The following is a 22,879-nucleotide window of genomic DNA, read 5'->3' as shown; positions in this document are numbered from 1 at the left end:
ATTTAAAGACATGGAATCAGGAATCAGTGCAGTCGAGAGGAAAATGTATATTTACTCATTTTCTCCCACAATTATTATCGTAGTTTTGTGTCATTGTAGCATCCAACTCTTAAAGGCTTTTTGAATTGATCAGGAATTTATGTTAAAATTGAATGTTATTACAGGGTGTGACATAATGCAAGGATCTTTCAGTCATTTATCTAGAACATTGGGTTTCTTTTAAATAAAAAGCCGAGAATTTTGAAAACAAAGCTGTGATAAAAGCTGTAGCCTAATGGCATTTTTATGCATATTTATAATCTACACCATAAAGTATTTATTGAGACGCAGGAAAGTGAAAGCAATAATGGGCTCTTTCCCACATTTCTCAGGGAAAAGAAAAATAATTTTTCATTTTCTGCTATGAAAAATGTGGTTACATTAACAGGTGCTTCTTTATAGCTTCCAGTTAGGTCTGCAAACAGTGGCACAGTTCTCGGAATATCAGCTCCGTGTTTCATCGCAATAGATTTGAAATTAATTGACAAATATGTCTTTTAAATATAGACTTTCTTTAATCCCCCCAGTTTGACCAAACATATCATTTAAAACTTTCTGGAAATTCGTGGACTGTGTTGTCAACAGTGTATTATGAATCATTTATTAAGAATTATTACCTGAAGTTAGGAGCTCATGGATATCACTGAGCCTTTTCAGAATATTCTGCTTCTTTACCTTCTTTACCTGGGTTGCTTTTGCAGTATTTAGTTTTAGGTCACTGTCCTGTGACGTTCCATGCAATAAGCTATGCAGAGTAATAAGCGTAGGATTTATCTGGCTTTGCCCATGATATCATCAGTAAACAATAGTGACTCAATCCCACTGGAATGCATGGCCATGCATGTTTCACAGATGCTGTGGATGATAAACCATTGTGGTCTGCTTCCATGCTTTTTTCTCTGCATCATTCTGTTACACGTTGATTTGAATTTCATCTGTCATCTTTGAAAGGCTATACACTTTGCTGAAATAGCCTTTCTAGTCTTGAGGTTGATGAATGGTTTGCAGTATGTAGTGAAGCTCATATGAAGTCTTGTCTTTGTGGAAGACTTGTTTAATGATGTCCATCTGCTGGAGAGTGTTTTTCACTTGAGGTGAGATTCTGAAGGGGTTTTCTTCATCAAGGAAAGGATCCAATGATCATCCACCACTGTTGGCTTCAGTGGCTGACCAGCCATTTGTAATCGACCAAGCTCAGCATTGATTTGGCCATTCTTATATTCCTGCTCATTCTCTTGTTTCTTGGACTTGTTTTGTTTTTGCGACATATATAATCCATCTGGATCGAAAGCTCTCTCACATTCTGGGTTCACAGTAACAGCTTTCAAATGAAACGTCACAAACTTTTTTTTTCTGCTAAACCAATAATGAAATAAGAAAGGAAAAGCCCACACCTGCCCATTAAAAAGCCCTTGAGTCACTTGTCCAGTTTCCTCATGTCCCTTATAAAAATTTGACTATCCTAACAAACACTGAGTTAGTGTCCAAATATTATATACATTCTAATATTACCATAATATTATAATAACTGCATGCATTTTTCTGATCTTTTTTAGATGCCCTGTGGGTAAATACTGGCACTATCATGGCGAACGCTGCAATGAGCTGGTGTCAGTGCCAGTAGACCCTTCACTAATTGTAACCTGCTTTGTGGGAAGTCTCTGCCTTGTTTGCGCCGTCCTTGGCATTTTAATATTCATCAACAAGAAATGTATAAAAACCAGAAAGGCTGTAACACTGGTGTAAGTATGAGCCCCCTTTTTTTGTACAGTTTTTATATAAATATATGACTATTTTGCCAATTGAAGGGTGTTTCCTGCTGTTTCAAAAGCATTCATAATCACCACCTAATCTCCTTTACATTGTAGGCATACCCTTGCCCCTTATGCCTTTGAGAATAGTTTGAGGGAGAACCCAGTATTTGAGAATGATGATGGTGTCTTAAATCATGTGTCCACGTTACCATGTCCGTCGAGTTCTGCCTCATCCCAGTCCCAACACTCTGAGCAAGAACATTTTGCCTCAATTGAAAATATACATCTGAGCATCGAGGTACACGGTGCTGTGCCGCACAGAAGACTAAATCGATTAAACTACTAACCTCAGACCTTCAGCTACTAATACCTAAAATACTCTAACCAACTTGTTTTTTTTTTTTAAACTTGGTGCAACGCTTGAGTTGATCTTCCATCCTTCCATGCATTTAATCTAGGCTGACATTTCATTTGCATTTAAAAGTGCTTTGAAGTAGCTTCAAAATATCTTTTAATATGATAATATGATCTGTAATGGACTGGCAACCTGCCCAGGGTGTACTCACCCTCTCACCCCATGATAGCTGTGTTAGGCTTCGTGACTCTCAGTTGGATGAGCAGAAGAAAATGGATGGATGGATGGATGGATGGATGGATGGATGGATGGATGGATGGAGATGAAACTGTTCACTGGGACTGAGCATCCTCTGGTATATTCAGTAGATGCTCAATGGCATCTTGATCCACAGAATCAAACAGTTAAGAACTGTTACGGCACACATAATCCACAACTGCTTTGTATAAATCCAACCACTGTGTATAGTTTTAACAGTGAACTGTGTGGTAGTTGCTGTAGGTACAGTCTCCTAGAGTAGATCTGCCAGACCCTTGAACAGTACAGTGTTTGCTTTCATTTGCATTGTATATACTTGTCTGGTTCAAGTAGCTCTGTTTTAATAATACATTATTGAAGTGCACTGTAAATAGATAGCTCGTCTACTCCCTGTTTCCACAGATCCCCAGACAACTCTACACAACAAGATCAGAAAGATTAGTCTCAGAAATGGTGGACTTTCATCATTGTATACCACACAATGAGGTAAAAATGAAAGTTTTAAAACCACAAAACTGAAAAAAAAAACCCCAGAAGGGATTTAACTCATATTTTGGAAATGTACATCATAAAATTGAAGTAATGTAAGATGTACAATATATTTAAAGTAAAAGCCACTGATTGCAATTTAGATTAAATTCCAATATTTAATAACTTTAAACCCTACATATTTTCCAGCTATATGACGTTTGCAAAGGTAAAACATCCGTGTGTGCAACTGCTTACATTTTTTTTACTCACAAACCAAAATCATTGTTGACATTTATTGCATTAACACCCTCAAAATAAAGTCTAGAAAGCGTATGCTATAACCTTTAATGACTAGTTTCAAGATAAGATTATGCTGATCAGTGCTTCTGCAATGTTCTTTTTGTCATGTACCTCATGATTTAAGCAGCGCAAGCAACTTGTAGCTTCACAGGGGATTTTGTCATGTATAATTCCACCAGAAATGAGTCCGTTTTTATTCTTCCTCTTGTCTGTTCCAGATGTGGCGACTGTCAAATGAATACAGGACGTGTCATGTTTTAAGGGCAGCGGATAATGAATGTTTCGAAGTAACAGTTCTCTGATGGCTCCTCGTTCGTTTGAAGATCTGTCAACGCAGTGTGAAACAAGGAAAAAAAAAACTGTTGTTGTTGTCTAACTGTATATGGGTGGCATGTGCAGATGCAGATACACCATAAAGCAGTGATTGAGTTTAATTGTTCATAGTGATGAAAGTGTCTTGTTAGACAGAGAGCTATGGATATTGCGGTGCACTTAGGCTGTGTTCAACTGGAACCAAATATTTATTTTATAAATTGAATGGTAGGAACATTTCCTGTATAGCCTTGGCAAAGGATTTTATTTCCTCACAATGAGGTATTTATTATTTACAAACTGATACACAAGGTGGTATCTTTTTAGACTTTATAATATTGTTTATTGCAATGCCATCTTTTAACATTTTTGTGTTCCAAAAAGAGACTGAATGCGTAAAGTATTTGGTCTGTCTGTACCATTTCCAACCTTCACCACTAATCATTTGTCCACTAAGACCAGGGCATTTTTTATTTTTTTTACACAAAAAGAATAAAAACAAAAGAATAAAATGTTTTTGAATTAACAAAAATGTTTTCTTTGTTTTTGGCAACTCAGAATGTGTTAGGTCTGTATAATTTAATCATATGTAAGAAGAAAAAGAAAATGAATAAAGAACGAGTTTAAAGCCTGACAGCCTTGGTTTTTGCAATAAAAGCAAGGTAATGTCCACTTATTGTTTTTTCAGTTCTCATTGCTGTTATAGCTGAATAACCTACATGTACTTACAGTCAGGTCACATGTACAAATGGTTATTTATTTTCTAAACATCTATTGCTTTATGTTGGTATTAATTAAATATAACTAGATCATACAGTACTGTGCAGAAATATTGAGACACGCCTCATTTCTTTATTTTTTTGCTTCCAAAGAGCCAGATTTTCTTGTAATTTTTTTAAAGTGGTCTTGAGCAATAATTGGCAATACTGGCTGCTTTTCAAGGGATGAACCAGTGTTGTGGCTACACATAACACAATTTAGCAAAGAACCAATTTTAAATGATATCTTTAGACATTTTGCTGTTACCAGCCTGTTGCAAAACCATGCTTTTAGTTGAATCAGTGAAATTACCAAAGATAACACAGTTTGACAGACGTAAAATATAATTTTTGCACAAACAAGGTGATTCCCAAACTTGGCATATCTTGGCATGGTGTGCAGTGTGTCCTTAAAAAGTTCAAGGAAACTGGACAAATCAAGGACAAAAGAAGTGACCGGCCTAAAAAAACTGGGCAGTATTTGAAAGTCCTTGAGAAATATCAAAAAAACAAAACAAACAAAACAGCAATGACCTGACACAGGACCTGAGAGATACAACTGGCTATTCGGTTGATCTATCAATTGTTTGCTGAACTCTCATCGGAGATGGTCTCAGTGGCTGTCAAGAAGCCAATGGGAAGAAAAGGCTGAGGTATGTCAAATTACACAAGAATTTGCCTGAAAATCAGTGGCAGCAGGTTTGATGGAGTGATGAATGGTGTGGGGCTGCACTTCAGCCAGTGGTGTTGGGGATGTTGTCAAAATTGATGGAATTAGGAATTCAGAAAAGTATAGTCAGATTTTGATCCAGTACCACCTGGAAAGCACCTGATTGCTTCAGGCGCACCTGTAGCCTCGTTTTTCAGCATGAAAGTGATCCTAAACACACTGCTAATGCAGTAAAAGCATATCTGGATAGAAAAACACACAATGGAACACTATCATGGATTGGCCTCCCCAAAGTGCACCTCAACATTATTGAAGCAGTGTGTGATCATCTTGGCAGAAAATGAAACAAAAGGCAGCCAACACCAAAAGAAGAGCTTTGAATGTCCTTCAAGAAGCCTGAAGAATTGTTCCTGAAGACTACTTAGAGAAATGAAAAGAAATCTGCCTCAGAGAGTTCAGGCTGCATTTAAGAATAAAGGATAAATATCTGGTCAAACAAAATATTGACTTTCAAGCTTGTTAGAATTGTACAAACACTGTTTGTGCCTTACAGACTGTATTTCTTCAATAAATCACTGCACCTAATCCACATTTTCTTAGCAAAATAAGAAAAATAGGTGCAAAGTACTGTACACTGAAAACAGATGATCAGCCTTGAATTTTAATCCTGTTGATCACATAATTGGCCAAACAAGCATCGGCTCAGTGTTGTTTAATTAACCTACATGCTAATCTTATTATCAAGTATTATCATCAGGATGTCAGATACATCTGAGCACTGACCACTAAGAGCTTGTTTGTGAATATTTGTGTGTCAGTTGTGTAGAGTAACTTCAAAAGAAAAACAAAAAAAACCAACCCAGGAAAATGTTTATTTTCTACAATCTTCCAGTTTCAGGACCAAAATACAAGAAAAATCCAAAGGAAAACACTTGACAGTGACTCAGTCATTACATTACTGTTGACTACAACATTTTTCACTACATAAGTGTGAGTGTACACAAAGACTGACAGTTGAATAAGATGATATTCCTGGCCTAACCAATTAAGAAGTCAAGTAATCAACTTAAGAAAATGTCACATAAACACACATAAGACACACACAGTGCCTGTCTGTAAAACAACCCCAAACCCATAAAACCGCAAACATGAAAATAATTCCCTCTCAGATAACAAATGAGCAACAGTACAAAAAAAGTTTCCTTTTTTTCATGAAATTCAGGAGTTGACAGAGCTGGTTAATAATTAAAACATCTTATTGTTATTCTGCCAGAAAAAATATATCCTACTTCATGTAGTTATTTTGTGAGCAGTTGTGAGGATGACTTGTAACATTACAGTCTTTTATATATATGACCTTTGAATTTTTTTTAGATTATTTCATGTGTATATAATGCATACAAAGTGAATTTAATCTGTCTCCTGGTTGTATGGCCTTGTATTCTTGACTGTCACATTTAAGTACGCAAATCTGAAAAATAAATCCAGTCTTTTTCATTACTGTCATCTCCTACGAGCTGCTAGTACATGGGCAATTATTCATAGTCACATCAGATATATTTATAGATACTAAATGGCAATTATGGTTGTAATATTCAGAAAAAGCATAAAGCATTACAAGACAGTTATAGACCCTTAAAAGCATGTCTGCAGAGGTTTTCATGATTCTGTCTAATATACTGTCGTTTTTGCAGACCATTAAGGTTCCAGGTTTATAGCTTAAAAAGGCTATGCACCAATTAAGGCTTCAGTGATGTAATGTTATTGCAATATAAGGCCTCACAGTGGAATATTCCATTCAAGCATTGATTGAGGAAAACACAAATCCTTATGCTACATCATGGAGGTGTTACACTGCAAGCTGCAAAGAAAGGTTAAAAGCCTGAAAATAAACAACAAAAAGTAAATTATAAAGAACATGTCTGAGTGCCTACAGAAAGAGTGCGTGCATCTTTGCCTGTGTTTACTGTGGGTACCGTGCACTGCTCCTGAATGCGCATCTTATATACCTGTATGTGCATATGTGTGTGTGTGTGTGTGTGTGTGTGTGTGTGTGTGTAGTGTTGCGTTTCAGGATGCAGACCAAACTTTTGACTTTTCCCTTATCTTGTGCTTCACTTGAGGAGATTCTGAAGCATGGCGGTAGCGTATGTTGGGCGGGCCTGCTTGTTCTCAATGGCTTTCTTCAGGTACTGAATTCCATCACAGCGTTCCCAGATTTCTTCAAACTGCCTGGGCAGGATCTCCGCCCCTCTCTTCCGGGTCAAACCGGTCTCCTCCAGGCTCAGCTCACACATCTCCATGTCGTCTTTGCCTGAGCAGCAATAGGGGAATAAGGACAGGGATTTACTAGCAATACACAGTTTTAGCCATCATTTAGCCATTTATTACACCAGTGCATTCCCATGCCACAGTTTTGTTTGGCTTGTTTTTACTGCTGGCAGTGAACTGAAAATGATGAAGTGCTTTTATAAGTTGTTGCAGGTGCATAAATGCAAAAGAATGGGTCATTTTAACTAATTGCTAGGTGGCTGCTAGGCAACATGATGACTTAAATACATCATGTATAATTTAGCTTTTGTGGATATAAATGAGATATTTCTGTCTGAAATTAAAATGATAGGATGTTTTCGGAAGGTGTTGTAGGTGCATAAGGCAAAAACAAGTCAATTTAGTCTGTTGATATGGTTGCCAGGCAAGCTGATGGCAGTTTTGTGTTAGATGATACTGCAGTGAAATAAAACTGATATGATGCTTTTATAAGATGTTATAGGATCATTTTAGTCTGTTGCTAGCTGCTTGCTAGGCAAGTATCTGTGTGCCAAAGTTGGTTGCTCAACTCCTGATTATGTAGGAGGATTTAGCGGCTAAAGAAATAAACAAAAATACAGACGGAGATTTCATGTCTTGTAATAAGATCATGAAGAGCTAAAACACTTATGTGACTGATGACTAAGCGTATGAACTATTCTGCTTCCCTTTGATTTGATTTATATCTTAAAGAATTAAGTGGTACTTTTTGTAAAGAAAAACAGCATGTTTTACTTTGAGCTTGGAAAAACTGCATTTTTTACTCCTTTCTGACAATTTGTAGACTAAACAAGCATTGCCTAAATATCCAGAAGCTTTGGAATCCTCACAAGATGAATATCAATAAAAAATTCAGAAAAAAACACATTACATAAAAGTTACAAATTGATTTTCATGTCACTGAGTGAAAGAAGTTTTTGATACCCAGCCAGAATTCTGACTCCCACAGATTGGCTGGGTGCCCATGTGGCACACAGATTACAATCAGTCAATCAATTACAGATACTCTTGATCTAAACTTGTTATGTGTATAAACCACACGTCCACAGAATCAGTTTCTTCCATTTCAACTTCTCCAAAGAAGAGGGCAACAAGACCATCAGCAACAAGCTTGGTGTGAAGGTGACAAGTATCAGAAATGGAAGAAATATAAAATGACCACCAACATCCCTCGGTCTGTAGCTCCATGCAAGATCTTGCCTTATGAGCTGAGGATGATCCTGAGAATGGTGGTGGATGAGCCCAAAACTACACGGTAAAAGCTTGTTAATGATCTGAAAGCAACTGGGACCACAGTCACCAAGAACACCATTGGTAACACTGGTAACAAGAATGGGATGGCCGTAGCTCAGGAGGTAGAGCAGGTCACATACTAATTGAAAGGTTGGTGGTGTGATCCCTGTCTGCTCCAGTCTACATGTCAAAGTATCCTTGGGCAAGATGCGTTCATTGGAGTGTGAATGTGTGTGAATGTTAGATAGAGAAACACTTAGGCATGGAAAAAAGTGCTTGTGTGAATGGGTGAATGAGTTGAGGTATGTTGTATAAAACACTTTGAGAGGTCAAGTAGAGTAGAAAAGAACCAGTCCATTTACCATTTACACTACGCCGTAATGGATTGAAATCTTGCAGCGCTTGCAAGGTCCCCCTACTCAAGAAGGCACATGTACAAGTTTGTCTTAAGTTTGCCAGTGAACATCTAAATGATCGAGAGAAGCTTTGGGAGAATGTGCTGTGGTCAGATGAAACCAAAATCGAGCTCTTTGGCATCAACTCGACCCGTCGTTTTTGAAGGAAGAGAAATGCTGAGTATGACCGAGAGAACACCATCCCACCAGTCAAGCATGGAGGTGGAAATGTGATTTGGGGCTGTTTTTCTGCTAAGGGTACAAGAGGACTTCACTGCCATGCAAAACATAAAATCTTGGACAAGAACCTCCTTCCTTCAGCTAGAACACTGAAGATTTTTTGTGGATTGGTCTTCCAGCACGACAATGACCCAAAACACACCACCAAGGCAACAAAGGAATGGCTAAAGAAGAAACATTAAAGTCATGGAGTTGCCTAGCCAGTCTCAAGACCTCAGTCTTATAGAAAATCTGTGGAGAGAGCTCAATCTATGAGTTGCAAAGTGCAGCCAAGAAACCTAAAGGATTTAGAAAGTTTCTGTAAACAGGAGAGGGCCAAAAAACCTCCTGAGATGGTGACCAACGACAAGAAACATCTGATTGCTGTGCTTGCCAACAGGGGCTTCTCCACCAAGTACTAAGTCATTTAATTGTGCTTGGGGATCAAATGCTTATTTCACTCAATGGCATGCAAATCAATTTATAACTTTTAGATATCTTTGTGGGAGCATTTTTGTAATTACATACATCTCAACAATAAGTGGTAACCGACTTCCATTACCAAATTTCAATGGACGCTGTCATTTCTAAACACAAATCCTCCTTTTAAATTTAACGATTGATCCAAATACTGCAACAGTTTTCTCTCTTTTCTCATTAGTCTGGTAGAAACACCAATCTGGTAATTGTTCAAGCACAACCTTTAGAGCCATAAAGAAAACCCAGTGAACCTATCTGTCAAACGTTTGAACTCTCAGTTCTCCAAATTGCATATAATGAGCCAATTGTCAAACAATTGCTGAATTAGTCTAAAAGAGTAAGAAAATGAAAATAAATAAACAGCCTTTTTGTAACTGTGCAGATGTGTCAAAAGACAAATATGTTGGAAACCTCTGGGTTGAATTACACAATTGTTGCCCTAAAATAAATAAATAAATGAACAAATATGTGTTAACTGTTGACTCACCTGCGACCAGCACGATGGGTCGTTTGTCTGGATGCAGTTCCATTTGTCTGGCAATCCAAGGCCCATCAAAGTGAGCATACCACCAGCCCTTCTTCTTATTCTGGGGATCCTTGTACTGGTCAGCAGGTCGGATAAAAGGAATGCGGAAATAACGCTGCTGGCGGTTCATGGCCACCTCCTGATGCTGGGCCGTCATCGGAGGAGCTGGGTTCTGTTCAGCTGCAGCGGGACAGCGCAATCATTAAAAAATTTTATTTTTACCAGGAGAAGAGATGGTTTTGTATTTTGAAGTATTCCCAACAAAGCATCTGTTATTTGGTCTTATAACAGCTTTGGGGAAAGCAAAGACCAAACTGAGTGGGACAGGAAAACAAAGAATAAAGCTTTCAAAACATGCAAGATCAAAAAGGACCAGGAATGACACATTTAAACACCACATGGAAAAGCAGGTAAAGCAGCTTTTAGCCTCTTATGAAGTGGCCTTAAATAAGACCCCTGCTAAATCTGCAAAGGCCAAAATCAGCATCCAAATATAAGGAAACAAAGTACAGCTTTCAAGAGCTATCATATCAAAAAAGAAAACCAAGAAAACATTGTAAAATTAGAAGCAACATCTAATGTTCCCATTGCCCAGCCAACCTAATACTTGTTATTAAATTGAAAAAGAAGAGAAATGCAGTATGCTGTTGAGCTTTCAAGGAGCCAAGTAATACTTGTGTGTGTCTTGTGGCACAGACCATGCTTGGTTGAATTGAGAAGGAAAGCAAGCTGTCATACTATCAACCATTGAACCTAACAAGGCATGGCTGGCAGTTACTTTCTAATTAGAACAACTATTTTTGACAGAGTCAGACAGAAGGTGGCTGAATGTTTAGGCCTTGGCATTTCATCTGTTAACTGAATGCTGGAAAACACAGGCAGGTTATCTGTGTGCAGGTCACACAGGCAGGTCCCTGCCAATAAAAATGAAGGGCTGAGGTGGAGAAAATAACCCGCAGTATGCAGGTTAGTGACTGTTTATTACAGTATTTGTATACAGTATATGGGAGAATGCAGATTTATGCTCATACTTAAAGCTACTTTCAGCTGCTTCCTTATTCACAAAGGGTCTCCACAACAGGTAGCTCTGCATATTTGATTTGGCCAATTTTTATGCAAGATGTCCTTCCTGATGCAACCCTGAAGGGATTTGTTTGCACTCAGAGGTGCAGTAAAGAATTAATAAGCAACAGAATACAGGGAATAATACTGTTTACTAACCATAGTCAGTGACACATTTAGGAGCCCTCAGATCGCTCCCGTCGTCATTTCGTCTCTTGTTCTTGGACTTCCATGCGTGATAGACCTTTAGACGACGGTGAAACTCCTCTCTGCAGGCTGCCAGCAGCTCAATGTCTGTCCATACAACATGACATCGGTAAGCAGTCAAGAAATAAAAAAAAAAAAAATCACAAATTGGGAGCGCCATGGCAAATGAATGTGCTAGAAGACTATGAGCTCTCATTTCTACATAACACAGGCTGGTTTAATACATGCTACACATGCTATACAAATATGGAACAGATAAGTTACATATTTATATAGTTTACAAATTGGTAAAGAGGTACAACAACTACTTGTCTGGCATTAGTTTTATAATGCCAACAGAAAACTGTGTGTATGTGTGTGTGTGTGTGTGTGTGTGTTTTAGGGTGTAGAATGCCATCCCAGTGAAGAAAACATCCAAAACATACAGCGCCTTTAGTTAAAATAAGGCTATAATCAGTCAGTCTTAAAGCACAGTTCTTTTCAAAGCATCATCAAAGCAAATTAGCCAGATGTCCTTGGAATCCCAACGGGGATATCAGAGTGCCTAACACTGATCAGAGTACTGTATACAGTGGCAATTATAAAGACACTGGCAAGGGAGCAAGCAGAAAGACATCTGCTTTTCATGCTGACTGAGAAGAAGATTGGCTGGGAATGACTAGGAAGAATACAAGTCAGCCATCCTCCGTAATGATGATAATTTCCCCTCTCTACCACTAAAACACAAGCCGATGAGCCACAGCAGCTGTGGGAACATCCTCATATTGGTCTTTTTGATTTTGCAGGGACGACATTTTGTGTTCTCAGTCTGTACAGCTGCAGTTTTAGTTTTTTAACAACCACTTTGGCAACTCGAGAAATGACTGAGAGAGTGCAGATGAAAAGCATGTGCACTGAGAGATGGTACCCCATGGTTTTGTGTATCAGAGTGGCCAAAACATGAGCTGATGCAGAATTATTTAATGTGGGGGCTGAAAACTGTAAATACGTTTGTGATGAAGCCTACTTAAAAAAAAAGTGACTTTCAATGAAGGCTTTAATGCCTAAATGTGCACCTAATGGTTTAGTCAATGTGCAGACACTGTGTTCTTTTGAGTGAGGTGAAACTGGGTGGGTTCAGGATTTCTCACCACAGGATGTGTTGATGACATCTCGCAACTCAGCATACTTCCACTTGCTAAGGTCATACTTTTTCACACCAGCAGCAGCTTTGGTTGCCTGCACCTGAGGACCCCTATTGCAAGGAACAGATGAGCGGGGGCGAGAGGGAAAAAAAAAGGAAAAGAAGGTGAGTGTGAAGACAGGTAAGTGTGACAAGGTGGGAGTATCAAGGGATTGAGAGCTGTTACTTTCAAATATGATTCAAGTTTCACATTTCAGTGACGTGTCAGAATAGAAACAGCTACTGTTAACCTTACTTGATAAAACATCTAGAAGCATAAGATGTAACATTTTAGTGGCGGACAGAATGAACAAATATTAGCAACAAACATTTATTAAGTATATCAACTTTAGTGAAGCAAGGAAACAATCGCCTCACTTCTTATAAACTCTCCTCATTGTCTCAGCTGATAAAATTCACATTAAAAGCCAGACAGCAGGGGAGCTGAAGAACAGAGTTTGTCCACATCTGTGCGGCCTGCTTAAACTCCACTTAAACTACTTCCAAAACTTACCAAATACTTCCACTTTGTGTGTATTCAAGCTTGTATTACCAGAAATGAGACATAACTGAAAAACAAGGTGTAACCATGCAGTGCTTTAATATACAAGTCAACTAATGGCAATTGATGGCGTTTCAGCTACTTAACAGATTACTGCAGAGCTCTTAGTTCATGTCTCCAGCTTCCCTGCTGAGTATAGACTACTAATTCAATAATACAAAGGATCTGTCTCCTCAACTTACAGTTGGCACAACTGTTAATGTATCTGGGTAGAGAATTGCTGATCTATGAATCATTAGCTAAATTACCATTACCATTTAAAATTCATATAGACTGCAAAGATTCAACTGATTTGGGATGATCATCCATGCTGGCTGAGACACATGCCAGTGTGTAATGGTGCTCAACCAGAGAAAAAAAAAAGGCTTTACTTCTGTTGCAGAGAAAAAAAAGAAAAAGAAGTGGAAGCGATGTGATGCCCAGGGCCTTGCTTTTGGCAGAATGTAAATGTGAAATGAATCCCATTCCCCATTCAGGAAAAGGAAGATAGAAGGAGGCTGGGATCTTTCAGACGTTCTTTAACGACTAAGGCAGCCATGCCAGGCAGCGTGTTTACTTCTACTGCACAAAATCTGCCTGATCTCTGTGCTAGGCACATGCAAAACATGTGTCCCTCTTTCTCTTGTTGGCTGCCAGGGGTCACCTGACTTACAGGAATAGTTAGAGACACCTACAACATGGACTCTGGAGCCAAAACTGACATAAGAGGCTTTTGGATCCAATGCAATTTGTGCTCACTGAAGCCTACAGATAAAGCTTGTATAGGCTGTAGCTGTAGGGATACAGTGCTACATATTATATCTAAAACACCTGAACTCAAATTAGGACAGGGTTTAGCGGTATGAGGAGGGCAGATCTAGATGAGAAGTGTTAAACATTCAGCAATTTATGTAAATGGATCTGTTTATTACTCCAATCATTTCCCTATTAGTGGCACAATGCTGTATATTTATGTGGCATGTGTGCAGTACTTTTTGTGAATAATCTCAAAATGCAGTGAACTGTTTTATATTTGCACAAAGTTAATAAGTGTAACTGTATAAAAAGAGTGTTATTCTGCTTCAAGGCTTCTAAAAGTACTTTAAATGAAACACTTTGGGAAGGATGAATCATGTTTTGGTTAAACTTCTCTACCTGAACCCAAATACTGTTCAATTTTTGTAATCTTTGTAAATTTGTGAGTTGCTGTGAGAAAAAAAAATCTGTGACTTTTCACCTATAATTATTATATTTTTAATTAGGCCCCCCTGACATCACCGGTTCAAATATAGAGGGACAGTAGAGTAAGTAATACTGTCATGAACTGAAATTTTAAACTATGGATTTATCAAGTCAAAAAATTAAAGAAACACTTTGAAAACACATCAGATCTCAATGGGAAAAAACATCTATACATCATAACATCAATATCTATACTGATATTGACTGGGTAATGTGAAAATTATCAACCAACCAATACCAGTGTCCTCCACCTGTAAAACCATTACTGTTCATGTGTTGTCTCATTGTTGCCCCTCTAGTGCACCTGTTGTTAATTTCATTAACACCAAAGCAGCTGAAACTCATTAATAACCCCCTCTGCTACTTAACTGAGCAGATCAATATTCCAGAGGTTTAACTGACTTGATGCTACATTCTCACTGAAAAGTGTTCCTTTAATTTTCTTGAGCAGTGTATATTCATTTTAGGAGAATATGTTGAGTCTGAGTGGTGCACCAGCATAGTGCAGACAAGGTTTAACCCCTGCAGACTCATGTAGAACCAGTTATGATCAGAGAAGCAAAAACATCAGATAATGCACATTCTCATCTGACATTCATGATTTAGCGTACCATCTTAATTTGTAGGTAATTATGATTACATATAAATAATCATCCTCTGAATAACGTGTTAAAATTTGCTTTTGCATAAGCACACGAACACAATTTTTCAGATCATGAAAAATTTGATTGGAGATGTTTTGAGGACGAGGATTACAGATTTGTATGTTGTTTTCTACATTGTTAGTATAATCTTGCAAATATTTTAAGCAATTTAGCAATTCAGGACTACGACAGGGATTAAGCGAGTGAGGGAGTTAGTGAGTGAATCACTACTGTTGGTGTTAGGTACACTTGGGCATGGGCAGTTACAGACAGCTGCACTGATATCTTACATGGCTCTGGCTGAGGATGCAGAGATAGGAAGATCTGAAAAAAACTCATCACTGGGAGAAAACACAGCAACAGGAGAAAAGGCAGTTACACATGCAAGCTGACGTCAATAGTGCTCATTTAGTGTGCACTGCATACATTTGTATGCAAATGTGTGCACTGTGTTTTACATATACATTACCTGCGCAGGGCTGCATCCATCTGGCTTTCCTCAGTGATGAGCTCGGCCTCATTCTGGGCGATTCTCATGGCTAACTCCCTGTCTCTTCTCTCCTGCTCGAGGACGGCAGCATGCTGGGCCTGCTCCTCACGTTCCAGAGCCAACTGGATTTCAAGCTTTGCCTGCACACACACACACACACGCACACACACACACACACACACACACACACACACACACACACACACACACACACACACACACACACACACACACACACACACACACACACACACACAGCACTTAATGCAACTGTCTGTTTACATAACCTAGCTCCAGTCAAAATACTAATACTGCATTATGTGCCAGACAGTACACAACAATTAGTGCCCAGTGTGCCCAAGCCTGATTAGACTTATTTATCCACTTTTTGGATGCTAATAAAGCTTTAGTGGTAATTTGTCTAGACACAACAAGGCAAACAACTGAGAAACATTCAACAACTGGAAGATTTTTATAGACTTGACCCAAATTCCAAGTCCAGGTTTTAACATGTTCATTTTTTAACATTTTAACTAGCCAAGAGAAGGCAATAACACAAAGCAACAGATCAATAAATATTTATGTACATAGGCTGCATAGCATGCTTCCTTCTTCTGTGTCTTGTTATAGAAAGCCTCTAATGAAGTCCTCATTGCATACTTTTCTCTGAGGAGCTTTAAATATGAATACCTCACCAGGTGAGAATATACTGCATTATTCATATTGTAGGGTGGCAGCTGTGTTACATGACCAGAGTGAAGCATGAGGACTGAAACTCCACTGGAGAACACCCAAAATATTCTCTCTTTGGTACTGTCCTTGGGATTTTGACAGTCCTTCCTGAATATAACAAACTGTATGCATTGTTTGTGAAATGAGGCCCTTAACTGACACCCTCATTCACATTTCACAAGAGGCTCCAAGTTAAAAAAAAAAAAAAAAACAGCTGCTGAAGTTACCAAAGTTGTTCGTGTTGAAAACTATTCATTATACAGCAGTGAACACAGGAAGCTTTTGGCTGAATAGTGTTCCCTCAAGAAAATAAGCACTGCAGAATTAAAATCTGGAATATGGTGCCACAGTAACCTTTGTTATGACTAAAAATATAGAAATATAAAGACAAATCCCATGAAAGTCACAGTAGACACTTTGCAAACAGTGTTTTGAGACATGTGGTGTATGACAGCCTGGTGTCACTACAAGAAAAAACAGCATGCAAATGTCCAACTGGTCTAAGGTAAATAAAAATGGTGGTGGGGGTAGGGAGGTTTAGATTATAAAAATTAAGGAAGGCAGTAGGGATATAAATATAATAAAAATTAAAGAAAGGTGAGATGCAAAAATAGAACTGAGGAGGAAAAGAACTGGTGCACCAGCAAGGTCAGAGGAGAGAAAAGATATACAGTGACAGCAGAAATAATACTGAAACCAAAGTGAGTGAGCAGGTAGAGCTGGAAAAAGGCGGCAAAGTTGAGATGAGATTAAGAGGCATGATAATAAAACACTAGATAGTGCAAGGTGGGATAAACCAGTTTACTTAGGAAAAACCAGGCAGGAAGTGGAGTCATCAATCAAGACCCTGTGGGTAATCTACTGGGAGTTCAACCAATGTCATGACCCAGCTGCTGCCGTGGGACACCAAAGAGCAAATAAATGTTGCACCTGCAGGAGTTTGCCAGCAAGGGGAAACACTTATACTCAAAATCAAATAATTAAAAACAGGGTTCTGTGATGAACCCATTATATTGCTCTGTTTATTATATAGTCATGAGAAAAAGAAAGTTTTCACAGGACTTTATGCAGTGCTTTGACAACCTAAGTAACCCCACCAATGCATCTATAGGAATTAAAAGGGTAAGAGAGGAGACAATTTGGGCTTGGGTTAAAGCTTTGGCTAACTTGGGTCATGCAACAGGACAACGATCCCATGCACAGCAGCAAATCTACAACAAAATGGTTGAAAACGAATCAAGGTGGTCCAGTCAAACTCCAGATTTCAGATTGGAGTGCTGTGGTGGGACCGTAAGAGAGGTGTGCATAAACTAATACCTGCTAACTGATGTGAACAACTGGTAAAGTCATCCTGAAAATGGCTTATTAAAGTTATTCTACAAGCAACTAAATCATAAGGTGTACTTCATTTTTCACAGGAATGAGGACATCCTGTGAAGAGTGTCACATGATTGTTTGTGTAAAACCTGTAAACTACTGGCTTTAATTTTAATCCAAGGATTTAAATGGTCAGTCACTGCAGTGGAGTGCATGTCATTTATAAGAAGCTTAAATAAAACAGCAAGGGTTTCAACAGAAGAGTATGAAAGTACTCAATGGGAAAATATTCCATTTTAAATAGATGCAAACCTGCATAACCTTCTCCTCTTCTTTTCTCTTTTTTCTGTCCTCCTCCTCCTGCTTTCTTTTCAGCTCCATCTCTGCTTTTCTAAAGTGTTGAGAGAAAAAGGAAGCAGAATAGTTACTAAAAATGACAGTTTCGACAGTGTCAAGAATTTTTCCTTCTAGGTTGACTGCTCTGAAGGCCAGTGTGCCACATCAGTGATGCACCAGCCCCACACTTTTTATTGTCTTTTCATTCACTTAGTTGTTTCATAGAAATAAAAACTGAGTTTAATAATAATAGTTTGGCTGATAAAAGATTGAATAGAATTGAACATATTTATTTATTTTGCATCTAACCTTGCAATGTTTTACCTGTGCTTCTCAGGAGAGCTGTTAGAGCTGTTAGAGCTTTTACTGCACTTACAGAAAAGCAACTTTTTTTTTGGCCAGTTGAAATATTGTCTACACACTTTACCCATCAGTTCTTCTTTGTACTCCACTCTGTATGAAATGAGTGCACATAAATTAGACTTTTTTTGTGTGGAGTAGGGGGTAAAGGCTGCTTTCCCCCAAGGCAATTATAGGGGATTCACTGTACAGTATACACAAGCACATACGCTGGTATTAATGCACTCAACACTTACAGTCGTCGCTCTTCTTCCTCCTGTTTGCGTTGCTGCTCTTCCTGCTCTCTCCTCTTTCTCTCTTTCTCCATCTCCTCCTCGATGCATTTCAGCCGCTCTCTCTCTTCCTCCTCCTGCTTCTTCTTTTGCATGGAAGTGAGCAGCTGCTCTGAACGTTTCACCAGTCCGTGATACTCTGTGTCAATCTCCTTCCTGGTCATCGTCGTGGACTAGTCGTCCGAAAAAATAAGAATGGCAGGTCATTATTGCAAAGAAAGATAGAAATACATTTCTTTATCTAACTGCCCAGCTATCCAACCATCAGAATTTGGGCCTCAAACCTCAGTGGAGTTCAAACATGATTTTCGCAATGTATTTGTCAGTAGTAAAAACTGATTAAATGCCCACAGGATGCTGGCAGGCTCTTTTGAGTGTCCTAGAATGAAACTATGCCCTGTACTGACTTCAATTTACAGAAATCATAAAGAAGAGTCACAGTTACCCTAACTTGCCACACTTTTCTGATTCCATAGCACAACCATCCCATGTAGCTACAAGATAGACACTGACTGACACTGTGTGTATGTGTCACTTGAGTGCCAGAGTCACAATACCCACTTCTCCATGCACTTGTCAGACAATCAGCAGGGGGAGAAGAGGTCACCATATTGTGAAGATTCATAAGAATGAGCCACTAACAGGGAGGGAGGGAAGATGACAAGGTCTTGTCCCCATTGTACAGAGAGGTCTGATTGACAGGCACTGGCATCTCATGCATTATTCACACAAAGAGGCCTTCCAGAACTTCCACATACTTAGAAAACCATAAGTGCCAACAGTGAGGATGTTAATAGGCTAACAAATCGACATTGGGGAGGTGGAGTGGCTTATTGGGATAGAAGGGTGAAAAGAGCCAGGAGTCAGTGGTTCTTTAGTGTCAGTCAGGATACTTCTGGGAACCTATGAGCACTCTTAACTTGTTAATTAGATACAGGCAACTACCAGAGTACTAAAAGAAAATCAAAACTACTGGAGAATACAGTGCCCAGCTATCTGGATGATTTGCTGTGCCTAGAGGGTCCAATAAGATGGGTGCTTATTGCACAGGGAGGGCTGGGATTTCAATAGCCAAGTCCGATCATTTAGAAAAACAGCCTCACTAAATTAAATTATTGGAGAGAAGAAGAATCTTGTCCTGCTAGCTCTTCTTTTTATCCTCAGGTGAGTGAAAATATTGATTCTGGGTGAAAGAATCAAAATGGGCACTGCAGGACCGTCTATAGTGTACAACTCAAGAATGAGGTTTTCTTTTATAAGAAGACTCTTTGTGCCATTGAGCTACAGGTAAGAATGCAGGTAACCACATAAATATGAGGCAGTCAGGCTTAAAGCAATGTATGTGCTCTGAAAACTCTTCCTTCGATCAAAATATATAAATCAGAAGAACAAAATATTATGCTCAAAGCATGTGAAAAATCACTGGCACGGTTTTATACCAAAATCTGAAGGTTCTGTTCTCACCTTTATCTTTGCTAACAGAGTATCTATGGCGACAGCCAGCCCATGAACTTGACTGGCCATCTCCTGTTTTCCCTCCTTCAGCCCATTCACCACCTCATTAAACTTTTCCATGTGTTTCTTCAGGTTTTGAACCTTCACCATACCATCAATTCTGTGAGCAAGGAGAACAATGCAGATTTATGAATCAATATTTTCTAACAATTGAGAGCATAAGAGTTTCATTCCAATGGCCACTAATAAAATAACCCTGTTAAAGACCCATTTTAGTCCAACTGCAAATGCATTTTAGTTTTTATATCAACATTTTAATTCAACAAGTTCTACTTTTCAACATCAGATATTTTTTTTATTTGCATTTCAGCATTTGAAAGGATTTAAAGCATTATTGAATGATTTCAGGATCACTGGATTCCCTTTATTTGCATTTTACCCATCAACCCAACATTTGTGGAAGTGGAGATGTAAATGTGTGAATGCCAGCACAAACATTTCCTGTGCACATATTGCCACTCACAATCAAAATCTCATTGCAAAGAACTATCTGAAAAATCATGTACAGCGAGACACTTGGCACTTCCCACAGAGAGACACTCTATTTCTCCACAGTCAACAGATGTCCTTTTAGATTGATTTAAACTTGTAAATTCTTGATATAGGAAAGCCAAACCTACCAAGTGTGAATCAGTTTCAATAAAAAGCACACTGAGAGTGCAAGGTGAACAAAAGGACAGCAAATGGCACAAAAAAAACCCCTCAGAAATGATGATGCATGCGTTTGTGTGCTTGTATATAGGTTGGGTACCAGGAGCAGGAGACTCACCGTGGCTTATGTTTCTTCTTACACAACCACATGCGGACAGCCTTTTGAATCTTGATGCAGGCCAAAGCTCTGTAACTCATTTTGTTCTTAACTGTTGTTGGGAGGAAAAGTAAAAAGCAAAGATATACAAAAATACTTTTTCTAGAAGGACAGAAACACATCTGTCCTACTTTTAATGATTGCATACCTTAAATCCTACATCATTTATGTAAGTCTTTGTACTCAGTGAAATAATAATCCTCCTCTGCTAATAGGTTATGCAAGGACAGGTTTTGCAAGTTCCAGCAAAGAATAAAAATATGAAACACACTAGTAAAACATAGTAGAAGATAAACATCAGAAAACCTTGAGAATGACAGAGCTGAAAAAGTAAAGTTGAAATCTTGATACAACTGTTAATAAATCAAGCATAAACTACTATAATGAGTATTATTAATCAGACCTGAACAAAACAAACAGCAGCAGAATATAAAAGGCTTTCTTTCACCTGTTCGCCCACACAAACAAAGCAGTGATAATAAGATGAATAACTCAAATCATAGCAAGGAAATAACAAGTGTCCAGGACCAACGACATAAATTCACTCAGGCCAGTTATGAAAAGAGTATGTGGTCAAACGGAGGCAGCGTTCTGTTACTGTATAACTCCAATGTAATTTCATTTTATGCTTTTATACATACACGCAGAAGCCACTCTGCACTTTGTTAAATGTAGAAATCAATAGCTTGGCACTGAGTGTAATGGTACAAGGAATTACTTCTAGAACACTTTTCCATTTTGCTGGAGGCTGCGACATTTAATGTTCTGAAACAAAAAAAAAATAATATCAGTATGAAAGAACAAACCCAGGCCAGGAGGTGTATGGCAGAAAGACTCAATATTTAACCTAGATAGAGGTGGCTAATGTTAGATAGTAATTACAAGTTTGTTCAGCCTCCATATAAGGTTGTAAATTATTTCAACTAAACTACAGCAAAGTCAAACAAATAATGTCCAACAGAGGACTGACAGAACAGGAAGAAAATCTAAATTATTTCAACTACTTTATAATATTGCTGGTATGTTTGAGTGCTTGAACTACTTGATGAATGGAACCTACGTTTGATGACAGACAAGCAGCACCACTGGACCTTCTTCCAGAGGCTGCACACCAGCCACTTGTTGACTTTCTGCAGCAGCTCTGCGAGGTGGTCTGGATCAGACTTCATGATCTGGTCAAACTCAGCAGACTGATGCACACACACACACACACACACACACACACACACACACACACACACACACACACACACACACACACACACACACACACACACACACACACACCCAAACGTAAAGCTATGGCGTGTCTAATCAAATTCAGTCAACTTCATGGAGATAATATGGTTAATAGATTCATATGTAACCATCTACAACATTAATATTTTTACCTTTCCGGGGCGGAAGAATACTCGAGTCAGTCCAAACTTGAAGTCATTATCATTTAGTCCTAGAGCTTTGAACAAAGCCTACAAAATAACAGAAGCACATTCAGTGACTCAGCAATATTGTATATGTGCAAGATTTTAGGGTGCTAAACTGTTTATTGTTAAGCATTTCCCAAATGGGTCAGAGTGGCTTTAGGCTTTTTTTTTTTTTTTTTTGCATTGCAAATTACACAACTAATTAGGCTTTACTTTATACAGATTATCTTGTTATTTAAACTCCACAGTACACACTAGATTTCTTCAGTGAAACAGAAAACTATTCAACTTAAGCCCACCTTGCAGAAAAGCCGAGGATTCAGCCGTGTAAGCTTATCCGGCATATACTGCTGATACATGTTGTAAAGCTCATGGAAAGGGGCCCTGGAGGGGAACCCCCCCTGCATCAGGTCCAACACTGACACCATTCCTAATCAAGAGAAACACAGAAAGAGAGGAAGCAATCAGAAAAACACATCATCCCTGGCAGGTACTGTATCGATGTCTGCTATGCACATGTATATCTGAGAATAGTTCCCTGTTTACCCAAGAGGGGCACAATAACAAAAAAACTCCATCTACTTTAATGTTCACAGTCACTGAGGTTGTTGCAGAATTATATTAGCATCTGCATTATTGCGGCAGTACTGCAATAGCAGGATGCACTGACACATTAAAAAAAAAACC

The 22,879-nt window shown here is 38.6% G+C and overlaps 2 protein-coding genes across 2 annotated transcripts in view; one reads left to right on the top strand and one right to left on the bottom strand.

Annotated features, from left to right (window-relative positions):
- The window catches only part of impg1b (interphotoreceptor matrix proteoglycan 1b), a 28,134-nt gene extending 24,022 nt beyond the window's left edge, over nt 1-4,112 (top strand). The window contains exons 15-18 of the mRNA XM_030718575.1: nt 1,596-1,781; nt 1,908-2,091; nt 2,809-2,892; nt 3,396-4,112. Coding sequence (XP_030574435.1) covers nt 1,596-1,781; nt 1,908-2,091; nt 2,809-2,892; nt 3,396-3,479 — 538 coding nt within the window. The 3' untranslated portion in view covers nt 3,480-4,112. The remainder of the gene's footprint in view (nt 1-1,595; nt 1,782-1,907; nt 2,092-2,808; nt 2,893-3,395) is intronic.
- Nucleotides 4,113-5,785: 1,673 nt separating this feature from the next.
- myo6b (myosin VIb) overlaps nt 5,786-22,879 on the bottom strand; it is a 40,623-nt gene continuing 23,529 nt past the window's right edge. The window contains exons 22-34 of the mRNA XM_030718589.1: nt 22,492-22,622; nt 22,160-22,237; nt 21,829-21,958; nt 20,730-20,820; nt 19,910-20,060; nt 18,410-18,618; nt 17,790-17,868; nt 15,408-15,568; nt 15,229-15,279; nt 12,480-12,583; nt 11,302-11,436; nt 10,042-10,260; nt 5,786-7,231 (exon numbers count right to left, since the gene is read on the bottom strand). Coding sequence (XP_030574449.1) covers nt 7,032-7,231; nt 10,042-10,260; nt 11,302-11,436; nt 12,480-12,583; nt 15,229-15,279; nt 15,408-15,568; nt 17,790-17,868; nt 18,410-18,618; nt 19,910-20,060; nt 20,730-20,820; nt 21,829-21,958; nt 22,160-22,237; nt 22,492-22,622 — 1,739 coding nt within the window. The 3' untranslated portion in view covers nt 5,786-7,031. The remainder of the gene's footprint in view (nt 7,232-10,041; nt 10,261-11,301; nt 11,437-12,479; nt 12,584-15,228; nt 15,280-15,407; nt 15,569-17,789; nt 17,869-18,409; nt 18,619-19,909; nt 20,061-20,729; nt 20,821-21,828; nt 21,959-22,159; nt 22,238-22,491; nt 22,623-22,879) is intronic.

This window comes from Archocentrus centrarchus, chromosome 22 (assembly GCF_007364275.1).
Source record: "Archocentrus centrarchus isolate MPI-CPG fArcCen1 chromosome 22, fArcCen1, whole genome shotgun sequence".
In the NCBI taxonomy this organism is placed as follows: domain Eukaryota; kingdom Metazoa; phylum Chordata; class Actinopteri; order Cichliformes; family Cichlidae; genus Archocentrus; species Archocentrus centrarchus.
The sequence above is the reverse complement of the archived record's forward strand: the minus strand, read 5'-3'. Positions and strand labels throughout refer to the sequence as shown.